The 15,243-nt window shown below is 36.8% G+C and overlaps 1 protein-coding gene across 3 annotated transcripts in view; it reads left to right on the forward strand.

Moving 5' to 3' along the window:
• Positions 1–15,243, forward strand: part of GRM1 (glutamate metabotropic receptor 1) — a 401,855-nt gene that overhangs the window by 355,962 nt on the left and 30,650 nt on the right. For all 3 annotated transcript variants that reach the window (XM_029945287.1, XM_029945289.1, XM_029945288.1), the window contains exon 7: positions 7,665–8,595. In XM_029945287.1, the coding sequence (XP_029801147.1) occupies positions 7,665–8,595 (931 nt within the window). The remainder of the gene's footprint in view (positions 1–7,664; positions 8,596–15,243) is intronic.

The raw sequence follows: 15,243 nt of genomic DNA on the forward strand, positions 1-15,243 counted from the left end.
GCAGAGAATCCCGTTCAGTAGTTCTGAGATGGGATGGAACCCAGCAGATTCTGAGGCACCTGGTTCCTATCCCATCCCTTTAGAAACATTACTCTCTGGCTCATAGTCTAGTGCCTTGAACATCATAGCTGCCTCATAAATGTTCTATTGAGAAAAATAGAAAGAAGGGACTCATCTAAGTTCATCCTGGTCAGTGCGTATGATTAATAGAGAAGCCACTATGAGAATCCAGTGTTTTTATCCTTGGGTCTAACTTATCTCATGGCTGCATGCAATGGAATGGCCTGGAAAAGCTTTTCCAACCACTTTAGGACAACTAGGCTTCTCTCCCACTCGTGCTGTGCCTCTGTTCACTTCTTTACCCTCCTTCGTATAGTGTGCTTTGTGCTAGGCCTTTTTATTTCAAGTCAGCCCTCTCTGCTGTGTGGCTGAGACTGCAGCTGACTAGGAAGAGGCTCAGAGACAAAGCCAGCCTTTTTCAGGTTCATCTCAGAAGTCAGAAGTCCTGGCTTTGAGGTATAAGAGTTTTCCTCTTATCTACATTGTCTTAAGCTTCCCCCAACTTTTCCTATTGCTCGATTTTCACTTTGAGGCTTATCTTAGACATGATAGAGAAACTCTATCTTATTTTAAAACATTAAAATACAAAGAAACTTTTAAAAAAGATCTAAATACGTTATCATGATGGAACTCAAAGTCAAGTAGTTATTCCCTAGAGATCTTCCATTGTGGGTATATTTTTTGCCCACTGCCAAATGATCATCACCATTGAATAAGGTTCTTTGAGCTGGTAGTGCATAAAAAAATATCCTTCTTGACTATACATAGACATTTAATGTGATTATCTTTCTAAAATAGTTAGTCTACCATCCATCATATGTGTAAAGGTCACTTTAGTTGAGCTAAGCAACAAATCAGGCTGTGTTTTCTCAAAGCAACAGATTTGATTATTTTACAAACATATATAATATATACATACCTATATCTTACGTTTAGGATCTTTCAGAATACACTTTGTTATTAATTTATATTTAGTTTTAATGACACCTGTCATTTCTGGATTCCTTTCAGCCTTCCACATGAATGGAAAATGAGGTCTTATTAGCTACGTATTTGGTGGCATATCAGGCTCAGAGGAAGGGTGCAGTACATGGCAATGTTCTATTGGTTGTTGCCATGGCAGCAGTAGTTGTGAAGAGAGAAAACCCACAGGCAGAGAAAACCAAAATTCAGTAGAAATACTCAGAGGAGTAAATGCATTGCCTTTAAGTAGGTGTTTTGCTTACACAAGTGGATTTTTTGGACTGAATTTTAGTTAACACGATAAATCATTCCTCTTTAGGAAATGGTGTTTGTTACTGAAGATAGAGTTTGTTTACATGCATAAAATCATTTCAATAGATAACTGTTCTTTATATACGTTCCAAAAACTCTAATATTAGTGAATAAATATGTTTATAAGTGAGTTTTTGTTTTCATTAGAATATGTTGTTTGTTAGCTATAAAGAAAAAATTTCTGAAGCTGTTAATAAGTTTTTCATCTTTTCTTCTTGGGAAAATGCACATTTTAATTCAGCATTTAAATTTCAGATGCCTAAACAGGAATCTCTTCTGGCATGATATAAAACTTGACAGTAGTTTAACAATTCACAAATGAGTTATATGTAATCTGATGTTACTTATTCCTTTTAAAAAGTCAAATACGTAAGATGATTCCTCAGAAAGCCAGACTACACTAAATTTTATCATTAAAAATAGAAAATATTAAGCTATAGAATTAATTAATTTTTACAATTTTTGTCCATTCCAATAGTTATTGTGACCCTCTTACACTATCTATTTATTTACTTAATTTTATATACACTACTCCCTGCTTTGTGCCAGGCATTTTTTTGTAGAAACTACAAACATATAGGTTTATATATGTTTATATAAAGCTTATATCATGGGGAGGAGTTTCATATGAAACTAGACATATGAACAATCAAGTAAAAGCCCTACAACAGGAGTATGCACAAAATGTCATATGAACACAGAGTAAAAAAAGCAATTATTTTTCCCTGGCAAGACAAGAGCCTTCATAGAGAAGGGGATATTTATGTTGAACATTGGGTATGAAATAAAATTTTTCCTTGTAGGTAATAGATACTAATGTGATAGCATTAAAGAAAGCATTTTGACAAAGCTTTATTAATTATGAAGTATCATTGTAACTGTTATTAAATGTCCCAAGACACTTTGGGTAGAATAACTGTGGACTTTCTTTATTTCTTAAGTTATATTAAACTGATCTTAACCTAACTGGGAAGAAGTCCAGTATTAAATTGGAGCTTTCTCCTATGCAACTGGATCTTACAAGTGAACCCAAATTTGTTTAAAAATTAGGACTAATTTCCTGTCCCTCAGATCAGAGTTATTACCACTTCTCTTGGATTTTGCTGAGTGATTTGTAGTCTGCTTGAAGGAAATGAATCTGTCTAATGGCTCTGGACTTTCTGGGATACTGTAACCACAAATACTGCCAAGTCCCTAAGTCCTTGAGGCTTTAGATATAGTATGCACACCTTACATAATGGCTTCTGCTTTTAGATGCTATAGGTCAGGCAGAATCAGGATAATCTTCACCACTGGTTGAAGGTAACTCCCACCCCTTCTAGTCGTAGGATACCCAAACACATGTGGCAGTTGGACAACTCTTGCCTTTAAATCTTAAAACAGGACAAAAAAGTATATTATATATTATATCACATATATAGACAATAAGGATATTACAGCTAAGTCTCAAGGAATCAGAGCTAACGCTTCTCAAATTTAAGATGTCTAAAAAAATAAAAGAAGAAAGAAAGAAGAAAAAGAAGGAGAAAACAAGTTTAAGAATCTGGTTCAAAATACAATCATCCCAATCCTCAAGTGATTCTGTTTTGGGTGGTCCTGGATTAACACTGAAAGGTCTAGTTTCCCCACTGAAAAAAGAATCAGGATCTTCACAAGAAATAAAGCAACCATGGTAGAGTTGTAGGTACATTGTTTTGGGGTGTTGTCAGCAAAATGCTACTGTTACAGCACAGAGTACTTTTATCTCCTTCTAGCATCATAATATTTTTCTTCATTTGTGTGGAGTACACTGTGTAGAATAGGCTTAATTTACAGCTAGGCTTGGGACTACTCTGTGATTATTGGTGGAGCTGCCTGAGTACCTATTTTTGACTCTTGGCTACATTAAGGGGACTGATATTTATGACATGTAGTTTAGAGATTGAGGCTTCACTGGTGACAACCAAAACCAGTTTGTTTACCAGTGGATTTCAGCTGGCATATTAGATAGACAAACTCAGCGACATGACTTGAAAATCACAAAAAGATTTCACTGGGAATTTTTGCCTTGAGCTCTCAATTCAAAGATAAAGTGTACCCTCGTGAGAGTAAGGATGTTAGAGGGCTTTACCTGGATCTTCCTTTGCCCCTTAGTGCTTACCTGCACTGTACCTCTTATACTATATTATACCTTTGCCTATAAGTAAAAACATTACATGAGTATGTTTTGTGAATCTTCTCAGCCCTTTCAAGTATTGAACTTGTGCAATCTTTGCATATAAAAACAGTATCATTGTTGGAAAAGTTAGTGTAACATACCTAACAATAGTTTGATGTAACTGAATTATCGTGTTAATGATTGTTTAGTGAAGCATAGGCTCTGGCAAATACTTCTTCCCAGTAAGGAGAACATTAAAGACAAACTCAGATTTGTATAGCTTCAAATCAGTAAAGAAGAGAAGTATGAATAAGAAAGAGTATGCAAAGGAAACATGATATATGTAAAAATTTTCTTCAGAGGATCTTGCACAGAAGACCATTGTATAGTCATCAGCTTGCTATAAGCTTCTTCTGTTGACAATTTCCCTGTGCCTTCAGCTCTGGAGGCTCTCTGTAGAACTTCAGATTAAATCACTAACGGGTGCAAACTTTAACAATATTAAGATTCCTTTTTCATTTGTCCAGGAGTTGGAAATGAAGACAGCATTGCACAATTTAAATTCATGAATAAGTGTTCCAATGAAAAGGTTTCTTTATCACTAGATTGGTCAGTGGGAACATGCTAACTAAAACCACAGAATCTAATCATATTTTGGCCTTTGTAAGTATTGTGGCTTTTCAAAAGAATGCTTCAACCCACCAGCAAAACAAATACACTATTTAAACTAGTACATATTCAAAAACCATGGAGGGAGAAAACTGTATACAATTCCTTTGGAGTAACTCAAAAGTTCTCTTGCAATTGTTTCAGTCAATGCCTCCACCTTTACAATTTGTCCTAATTAATTTAATCACAAATGAAGCATGAACTGGCCACATCTGCTATCCTGGAAATATTTTCCCAATAGTGTTTAATTTTGTAGCAAATTTGTCCCTACTGAAATGAATTCGTTCATTTATTCCATCAGGATTTTATCCAATGCCTGGTAGATATTTTATCTGGTACTATCAAACAGCCATTCTGGTTTTGCCAGATATTTATCTTCATGAAGCTTACAACATATTAATTGAATTTCTGGAATTTTTTAAAAAAACTTCTTTTCTGGCCACATTTTGTATATCTATAATTGGATACTTGAACTTCTCCATGGATTTGCTACTATTAATAAATTATTTATTGTTTCATATGAGACGTTTCTGTTAGGATTTTTAGAGCAGTCTGCTTAGCATGATAATTTCTAAAATATTTCTGTTATATTTCCAAAATGTTTTTAGAATATCTATAATTTTTGCAGTACCATTTTTTACTGTGAGCTTATGACAATGAGCAATGGTTCTTTGATATGTGCTCTGCTATTGAGTTAATATATCTAGATCATGGAGTGTCATTTTCATATATATATATACACAAAAAAAGAAGAGTTATGATAATCTAGGTGCATATGATAATCTGTATTTTTATGTGCTCTGTCACAATCCATCTTCCTATTCTGTGAAGTTTTCTGTCCTTTCTAGAACTAAAAAGTATTCCTTGGATAGTTTTTAAAATTATACATAATATAGGTATTTTCATGAGTAGAATAGCTATAATCAGATCATACATGGGGACCCATAGCACATCATATCTAGGAGTAAATCCTACTATTAAATATGTGGGTTTTGTGTCACAGAGAATAATGTATCTTTCCAATAATAATCTCAAAGTACTAGTTGTTAGTTGTGGGTCGGGGCATAGCGTTGTTAAAGGTTTTCACCATGTCTGTGGTTTTATTAAGCCAATTTATCTGATGTTCTATTAATAGCAAGATTATTGGTGGACATTAAGACATGTATGTCAATAAGAAAGACATATTGCTTCCCTTGGTAGTTCAGAGAAAGGACAAGGAGTTTTTGGGCCCTCATGTTTCCCATGGAATTAAGACCTAGACAGACTTTAGGTAGTTGTCCTTCTGAATTTTAGCTAATGTGGGACATTAGTTTTTTAAATGACAGTCCTGTTTGAAGTATCTATAGATTTCTTTATCTACAGTTTCACAAATCATAGACAGTAGAGGCTCTTTCGGTTGTTTTGCCAAAAGATCCATAACTATATTGATTTCTAGCTTATTTACTTTTTAAGTCTATCTGGAAATGTCCAGTCACATATTGGATATTTTCTAAGTTGATAATTTTACATTTTAACATTTTTGTCTCTTTGATTCCCCTAATTCAGAACTGAGCCCATTTATAAAATGAGAAAAGACAGTCTTTCTTGTCAGGTGCTGAGTCTACCCCAGAATTGTTTGAAGATGTCATAAAGTCTATCTTTTATCTTTATTTAGTTTATACTTCTGCATTTTCATTGAAAGAAATGCTTTCAAAATTGCCTTATGTAATGCATTTTTCATTTCTATTTTTTAAACATTACACCACTAGGTTATTTAAATCTCTTTTCTAAACTGCTGCTTTTAAACATTTTCGTCCATGAGGCTAACAATTAATTGAATTAATTCGTATATATCTGAAGGGTAGGACAATAAGTGTCTAATAAAAATCCTGAATTCTGCAGAAAATTTTATGCCTATATCCCTGAAGTTTAGGAAAATCATTAATTATAGCTCTTAATTTGACTCCAGACCACGGTTTTAATTCGACTTCCATAGATCTGACTTGTGTTCTAGAAATTTAAAATGCGCTATTCTTTTTCTATTGAAAGCTCTGAGGACAAACTAGCTCAGTTACAAAACCAGGTAAAGTTGCATAAAAAAAGGAGTGAAAAGAGGACTAGCTTTTGAAAGGTTACAAGGATTTGACAAAGACTACATTGGAATTTAAATTTTATTTAGCAAGCTCAGAATGCCAATCAAAAGAGTAGAGTATTGACTATTCAGTATTTTATCTCCTAATTTGTCCACAGCCCCTCTTACATATTGTAATTTATTGAATGTGTCATATCAAAAATCCCCCACAAGTCACTGTTAATCTAAATTGTCTATCTAATCATTTTCCTAACCTTTATTAAGGAAATGAGAAGATTTTGGATTAAAAATGGGACTTTTGAGAGGAAGCAGATGTTCTCCCAAGAAAAGGTCCAGACTCTGGCATAGAGAGGCCCCTGACACACAAGAGAGGGGGGCCCCTATGATCAGTCAGGAGACTGCGATTGCAAATGGCTGGCACTCATTTGTTTGTTGTGTTGAGTCTGTTCCTTCTTGGGTGATTATTAGACACACAGGTTGACATTGATGGAATGGCTGGCAGAACCATGTTTCTGGAAGGGCGCAGCCATTGACTGAACAGAAGTAAAACAAGTTCTGGTGGCTCCTGTTCCCATGGCTGCAGAATAAGGAGTGTTTTCTTAAAGTTACAGACATATTCTTATTCTCACAAGTTGAGAATACTGGCCCAGACTAAACACAAAGTTCTATGAAAGGGTTGTCTCCGGGACCTGACAAATTTCTTTCTCTCTGCAAAATACAACACAGACTTTATTCTCCATCTGAGAGAAAAGATAAGCCAGGTATTTAGGAACGCAGTGCTGCCTCTCCTTTCAAGAGATGGGGGACGGGAAAGTCCATCCTTCCTTGATACATCTAGTAGCAGCTGATAACTCAAAGGCCCTCAGATGCCACAGATGGATTACACACAACTCAAGGGCGAGACAAAGTAATATGTAATAAATAGGGGAGTGTGGATTCTTCTAAAGATTTCAAAGAAAATTCATGTTTAAAACTGCTGGTCAACATAGTACTTGTCTGTGAGCTGGACTTACCTCTGGACAGTTACATGAAAGTAAAAATGTTAGATTATTACTTACTAGCTTATTCTTCTACATTATTACTTTTTAATCTTCCCTGGAAACGCAGCGTAGCTTCCTTCTTTTTCTTTCTTTTTCTGAAAGTGTAGAACGAAGTTCCACCCACAGAGAGGCATCCATTTATAAAGCTGGTGTTGGGAGAAAAGATTATTTTTATAAGCTCAAATATGTCACATTAGGCTTGTGATGAGATCAGGTTTGGGAAAATGATTGTCCAGACAAGACAATGATGTATACTTATTTCTGTAATAGTGAGACATTTTAACACATTATTAAAAAAACATAAATTGTGGAAGATATGAACATAGCTATGTTTCTGGTAAATAGTAAGCAATATTATTATTAATCAGCAGAAATCTTGGATTTTAAAGCTTGTTTTTTTTTCTCATTACAGGCTGTGAACCTATCCCTGTGCGCTATCTTGAGTGGAGCAACATAGAATCCATCATAGCCATCGCCTTTTCCTGCCTGGGCATACTTGTCACCTTGTTTGTTACCCTTATCTTTGTGCTGTACCGGGACACACCAGTTGTCAAATCCTCCAGTCGGGAGCTCTGCTACATTATCCTAGCTGGCATCTTCCTCGGTTACGTGTGCCCTTTTACTCTCATTGCCAAACCTACCACCACATCCTGCTACCTCCAGCGCCTTCTGGTTGGCCTCTCCTCTGCCATGTGCTACTCTGCTTTAGTGACCAAAACCAACCGAATTGCACGCATCCTAGCTGGCAGCAAAAAGAAGATCTGTACCCGGAAGCCCAGGTTCATGAGCGCCTGGGCCCAGGTGATCATTGCCTCAATTCTGATTAGTGTGCAGCTAACCCTGGTGATAACCCTGATCATCATGGAGCCCCCCATGCCCATTCTGTCCTACCCAAGTATCAAGGAAGTCTATCTTATCTGCAATACCAGCAACCTGGGTGTGGTGGCCCCTCTGGGCTACAATGGACTCCTCATCATGAGCTGTACCTATTATGCCTTCAAGACCCGCAACGTGCCCGCCAACTTCAATGAGGCCAAATATATTGCCTTCACCATGTATACCACCTGCATCATCTGGCTGGCTTTTGTGCCCATTTACTTTGGAAGCAACTACAAGATCATCACCACCTGCTTCGCAGTGAGCCTCAGTGTAACGGTGGCCCTGGGGTGCATGTTCACTCCCAAGATGTACATCATTATTGCCAAGCCCGAGAGGAATGTCCGCAGTGCCTTCACCACCTCTGATGTAGTCCGCATGCATGTTGGCGATGGCAAGCTGCCCTGCCGCTCCAACACTTTCCTCAACATTTTCCGAAGAAAGAAACCAGGGGCAGGGAATGCCAAGTGAGTTATCTGACCTGGCTTTGCCTCCCTCTTTGTCTTTTCTCTTTTCTTCTATTTGAGTAAATCATGTTCTTCCATTTCCCCAATGGTTTTCATTTCCTCCCTTAATCTTTTCTCTTTCCCCATCCCCCCCCCCAAATTTCATATTCTCTTGCAGTAGGAAATACTAAAGATCTTTGTTTTAATTCCTTTGAAAAAGCAAAGAGCGTGAAACAACAGCCAGCTGCACATATCCTTATCCTTACCTAGAATCTTCAGCTTCTGTTCTGCCAATAATTGCTTCCTTTCACGTGGGTCTTCCCTTTTATGGAGGATCAACACATCTCTGGGGTCTGGGTTTGAGATACAAATTCTAGTTCTAATTTTTAGTTTAGAATATGATTGAATAAAGTTTCTGATTTATTTTTATCACTCTGGAGTCCCACCATTACTAATCTGGGTTGGAGAGGAAGGAAATTAAGTACCTGCGGAAATTTGACTCTTTCAAAATTTGAGTACAACTAGCAGCAAGTCTTTCCTGAGATAAGTTTCCTTAGCAACTCTCCTACCCTGCCCTTTTTATTTATTGAGCACTGATGTATACTGTAATAAAGATGTTCCATCATGCTACGTGTGAATTGAGCTACCTGTACTGCAAGGTCATGATCAGAATGGTTTGTTTCTGAGCCAATAGAATGGTATGTTTCTGAGCCATAAAGCAACAAAAGAAACTAGATAACATTGAGGAGCTCCAAACTGACACGGATGCTTGAAGTTGAAAGGTAATTGAACCATCCAAAAATTCTCTATTTCCCTATGAGCAGTGCTAATGTTTCTTTTGGAAATAATCCTTTAAAAGTGAGGAACTTTAATACAAATAATTATAACATAGACACTGTTTTATAACTATTCCACCCACCTGAACAAGTTAGAAGTCTAGGGGAATAGGTGTGATTTTCCCCCCATTTTGCAAGTGAGGGAACTCCTAAGTGTAATTCTATTTAGTTAGCCATTCTTTGTCTAGGTCTTAATTTCTCGCTTGAAATTTCTCATCTTAACACATGTCAAAAAGCTGCTGTGCCTCTCTCTGTGTTTGTATATTTACTTGCCAAGCAGTATGAAGGGGATTTGTTTAACATAAATTTTATAATTGGTTTGAGGACCAGGTGAAGGAGTGTATATGAAAATATATCTTTTAAGGCACAGAATTATTATTATTTCAAATAATACATAATAATTTTTCAGTGTTAAGGGTTAAGATCATAGAGCATACCTACTTACTGCTGTGTCAGTTTCAAGTTCTAAGTAAGATACTGTTCATAAAAGTCGCTTAGTCATTTTTTTCCCTTGCCAGGCTTTTCACGCTCACCAACATCCCCTCAGGAGCAGCCTCCTAGCAGGGACTCATCAGTAAGCACGAAAGCAAACCAACAGTGCCATGAAATGAGAAAAGAATAATAGACCATAGCCACAGAATCCAGATGCAAAACGGCACATAACAATTTTCATTAAGGGGGAAAAAGTGAGAAGAAACACAAATGAGAAGAGAGAACACACTCTTTAAGCTGGAATGTTTGTAGGCACTAAAAGATTTCCTTTACTGCATCTCAGATGCCCTTGTGAGGGTTCCAGTCGACCACCTACCATTATGCATGGTCACATTTCTGACTTCTCTGACTTTAATATGGTTCTTCAGAAACTTTCATATGATTTTTGGTCATAGGCATTTCTGAAAGTTGTTCTAGCTATTAAATGAAAGGAGAGACCTATATGATCAAGATAGCTTGTGTTGCTACCCAGGGCGATGTATTTTTGAAAGCTCTCCCACTGGTTTTATGTGCCTTGTACACAGAATTCTATAAGCGCCTGTCCGAGAGCAGTGACTAATGAGTAGTATAGAGTGCTTGCTGCTGGAATAAGCTGATGTTACGTGAACGGCTCCCGACAATTCTCTGGCAGCCAGGCATTGTTGTACATTCAAGTCCTCTTCTCATACCTGGAACCTCTTTCCTTATAAGCTACGAATATTCCCTTCACTATTATAAATTTAGAAATCAACTTTATTTGGGATCCTGCTTTTAAGAGAGAAATCAGCTTGTTCTGAATTGTACTGGTTTTCTAGAAAGTACTGTTTTACCAGTAAAGTGCTTCTCTATTAGCTATAATTTATCAAGCGCTATCAGATTATGATGGTAGGAAATATGCTTCTAATTAATGACATGCAGCTTTCTTAGTACAACCTGTAGTTTCTGAAAGCTGTACCGTAGCTGAGCTGAGGTACAGAGAGTATTTGAGGCTAAACTTCTTTGGGTCACAGGCATTTAATGTACTCATTTTCTCATTTATTCTTCTGTGGCTTCTCTTGTAACTCTTTATGAGGCTGTAATTTTAAACTAATAAGATCAGTGCCTACATTTTTACCTTTTTACATGCTATTTTGTGCTTTTCTGGTTTGTCTCCAAACTTACAAAAACCACAACAATCTGATATTTTTCTACAGCAACTAAGATCTAGCAGAGTTTTGCCAACTGGAGCAAGGGCCTAAACACTCTGGAGAGCACATCACCCAAGGAGTTCATTACCATTCTGGATGTGTAATTCCTACATTTATGGTGCACTGAGGGTGTTCAGCTGTCTGCATATGTAGCTATAAACACAGAACAGCTGCTGTCATGAAGAGTTTCCAACTGATCTGTTTGAATATTATTCTGAGGAGTTGCAAGTCTGACTACATCCTCGTAAGAGGCTGTTTCTGAGATGCTGGGGAGGGGTGACGTCTTGAGTCTGTTTTTCCAAAGTGTTCTGCAGTGTTTAAGTTCGACTTAGAGCTAACCATTCGACACAACCAAAGGTCTGAGCACTTGCTTTGCATTTTCTGGAATGTAATTTAGGAGAGTGTAACCAAAAAATTGGGTGTTTGGGTTACTTACATTTAGACATCCTATTAAACATAATCCTACCCTAGAAGATGGATAGACTAGTATAACTGCCTTTGACAGCTCTAATTCTTTAGCTGTTAACTTGATGTATTTGAGTAAGCAAATATTCATGCTTAACCTAAAGAAAGATAGTGGTAAAATGCTTTTTCTTGGTAATAGAAATCCCTAGACGTTCATAATGAAGTAAATTATTTATATACAAATTACTTATCACTTCCCTTTAAGCAAAATGAGTTAACATTACACTTAAAACTTAAAATAATATGTAAATGGCATGCTTCTTTTAAAAACTACATATATTAATGACATCATTTTCTGTAAATGACCTCACTGACTGCCAATCTGATGGCATATGAAGCTGAAGTGTGACAGTACACTCCCATGGGCTTCGGTGTACAAAACTGAAAGCAATTACAATCACAAAAACATGTTACATTGATGCAAGGAAGTAATTTTAAAATGCAGGTTCCTAGATAAATAGAATATTATCAGGTTCCTGTATTGTTTCTTAAGCCTTTGAATATATGCTTCTATTGAGTGCAAAAGCTAAGTGAAATACTAAATAGAAAGATGTGCTGAGGAAATTTTCCTCTTGGTCTGCTAGAAACATTTTTTGTCTTCAAGTAGAGGTCACAAAGCCTGCAGCATTCATGATTATGCCCTGCATATGCCTTTTAATTTGACTTTCTTTTGATTATGAAAGGAAATATGAGAGGGAAACAACAGACATCACAATCAAATAGAAATAACACATTTTCTTTCATAGAAAGCACTCATTCATTATCCTAATAAGCTTATAAATGAGAAAATCTGTCATTTTGAAATCATTTTTCTCATAAGCATACAAATGGCTTTAAAATTATATTGTAAAATAAAATAAAAGTATTGTAATTCTTCCCTTGCTTTTAGAGTAAATATCTGAAGATTTTATCTATGTACTTGTCATAGAATTTTACTACTTGATAATAACATTCATGGAAGATCTACTGTTTGTTCATTCATTTATTCAGTCACTGTTTCAACACTAAGCTTAAAAGCACATGGGTACTTGAGGTGGCATCAGATCATATTCAGGGCAATAAAAGATATAAAAGGCAGGCACTGACTGTACCAAACTTGCAATATTGTGAGGGATAATTAAACATATGGGGTTATGTGCCACAATATCACAATACAAAAATTTGAGTCTCAGAGAAGAAAGAGATTAGGTTCAGCTAATGGAACAGTATCTGTGGAGGGATGGGGAAAAAATTCTTGATAAAAGGGGACTTAGAATTTGACCTGAAAGGATGTTTCTCAACAGGAGAAACTGTGCTCTGATGGGGCCATTTCACATGTAGAAAATTATGTAAGTGAAACTTTGCAGGTGTGAATGGATGTTCAGACCCCACCATGAAACCTGGTATGAACGAGACACATGGAGAGATGCAGTGGTGGGTAAAGTTGTAATGCAGAATGAGGACAGATTGTAGATAATGGTCAACATTCTAAGAAGAAACTCAGGTATTTGTTATATAAACTACAAGGAGCATTAAAGATTTTTGTGATGTTTTATGGTCATGTGTAAGCTTCATGAGAAGAGATTGACTACCAAAAGAGTAGTTAACAGACTACTACAACAATAGAAATTACAGGTTAAAATTGAGAATTATAAAATAGAGCAGTGGAGTGAAAGTCAAGCCTCAGGTATGAATAGGAAAAAGTTTTCTGAGCGTGATTCATTAGAGTTGGATTATTGGCCCAGAGAGAGGAAGAAATAAAACCTAGAATTACATGATTTGAGCCTGTGTGACTGGAAAAAGACAGCTACCATGAAAATGGAATACAGAGATAGAACTGGGGAGATGTGAATGAATTGAGTTTCAAAATTATCAATTGAAATGCAGTAAAGGCATCTAAATAGGGGCAGCCATAAATTATTTAGGAACTTAACTCAAGAGCTCAAGAGAGATTTGAAGCTTAATTGTTAGAATGTTTAAAGTGGCCAAAAGAGTGACTATGACATCCGAAAAGAAGAAAGTAGGAGGAAGGACATTAGGGAACACTTGCACTTGAGAGATAAGATAATTGAAGAAAACCTGAAGGCAATAAACAAAAAAGGCAATAAACAAAGGAATAGTGGAAAACAGGAGGACTGTAGTACCCTGGAAACCAAAGAAGAGACTGTGTCCTAGCTCAGGTTGCCATAGTAAAATCCCACAGACTGAGTCTCAAACAACAGACATTTATTTTCTCACAGTTCTGGAGGACAGAATCCCAAGATCAGAATGCCAGCATGGCTGATTTCTGGTGAGATCTCTCCTCTTGGACTGCAGATGGCTGCCTTCTAGCTGTGTACTCACATAACTTTTTCTCTGTGCAAGCATGGAGAGAGAGGGAAGGAAAGAGAGCCATCTGCTCTCACTTTTTATAAGAGCACCAACCCCAGATGGACCACCCCCCCTTAGAACTTCATGTAACCCTAATTACTTCCCAAAGGCTCCATCTCCAATGACATTACACGGGGCTTCGGACTTGAACTTACAAATAGGAACAACATTCAGTGCACAACAGACTGTTTAAAGAAGCCTGAGCTCGGGATCCTTGGTATTCCCAAGGATGGAGACTCTATGATTATCCTTGAGTGGCTTCAGTTGTGTGATATGGGTAGAATTTCTATTGCAATAAGTTGAGTTTGGGCATTAAAGAAATTTAAAATTCTAGATAATATTTAAGAAGGCTAGGAATGACATAATAGAAAAGAAATTTAAGCTTCTTCATAATGTCTAAGAAAGGAGCCAACAGAGAAAGAAAAATTGAAGATACAACAGAGAGAGCATGTGGTTTATGCTGAGCCACCTGACCCAGAACTCTGCCATTACAATACAGTTCTTTGCCATCTATTGACAGTTCTGTGACCAATGAAGTGTCAACTCTGAAGAACATGTTGATTGCAATTGACACTAGTTCTCACTTAGCTACATGTATGTTGCTTGATATAAAAAAATAAAAGATGAAAAACATCAGGCTGGGAACTTATAGGAATTTTAATTAAAATCCAAAAATATGACCCTTATTACTGATTTTATCAGACTTCTGGACTTAAAATATTGAATGAAGAATTTGAGGAGGGGTGTACAAAGGAAGTCTGGAAAATAACGTCTACTTTCCTGGAACTATTGGAGGAGATAGAGGACTCACAGCTCATAAGTAGAAGTCGTTTGTAGAAGAAAGGAGGTTGTTATGTATCCAGACTCAGTCGGAGCTGAAGCAGGTCCCTTTATTCATCTGTGATTGAAAGGAGCTAGAAGTCCTTGGATCTCTCCCTGACAGCCAACCATAGTGCCTGAGTCTGTGAGCATGGGTACATTTTGTTTGATGTAAAGACGTATGCCCCGTTAAAATGTAAGCCAAAATGCCATCCCTTCCTGAAAGAAGTCACGTACCAGCACATTAGCCATAATTTAGAATGAAAAGAGATAAGTCAGCATGTCATATGTGGAGAAGTCGCTGCTGTGATGCACCACCTGCAGAAATCACGGGCTGAGTGTGGGGATGGGGTACACAGCAAGACGAAGGTCGGATGGACACAACTTGTCCCTCTTCAGGTGCAGCAAAACTACAGTCACCATTGTTTTCTTGTTTGTCCTCTCTTGTTAGTAATGTGTTTATTTTTCAAGTGATACAGAAATAGCTTGTTTTAATATTCATATTTTATGTTTTCAAGTTCTATACTGAGACCATAAGGTGC

The sequence above is a fragment of the Suricata suricatta genome, chromosome 7, assembly GCF_006229205.1.
Source record: "Suricata suricatta isolate VVHF042 chromosome 7, meerkat_22Aug2017_6uvM2_HiC, whole genome shotgun sequence".
In the NCBI taxonomy this organism is placed as follows: domain Eukaryota; kingdom Metazoa; phylum Chordata; class Mammalia; order Carnivora; family Herpestidae; genus Suricata; species Suricata suricatta.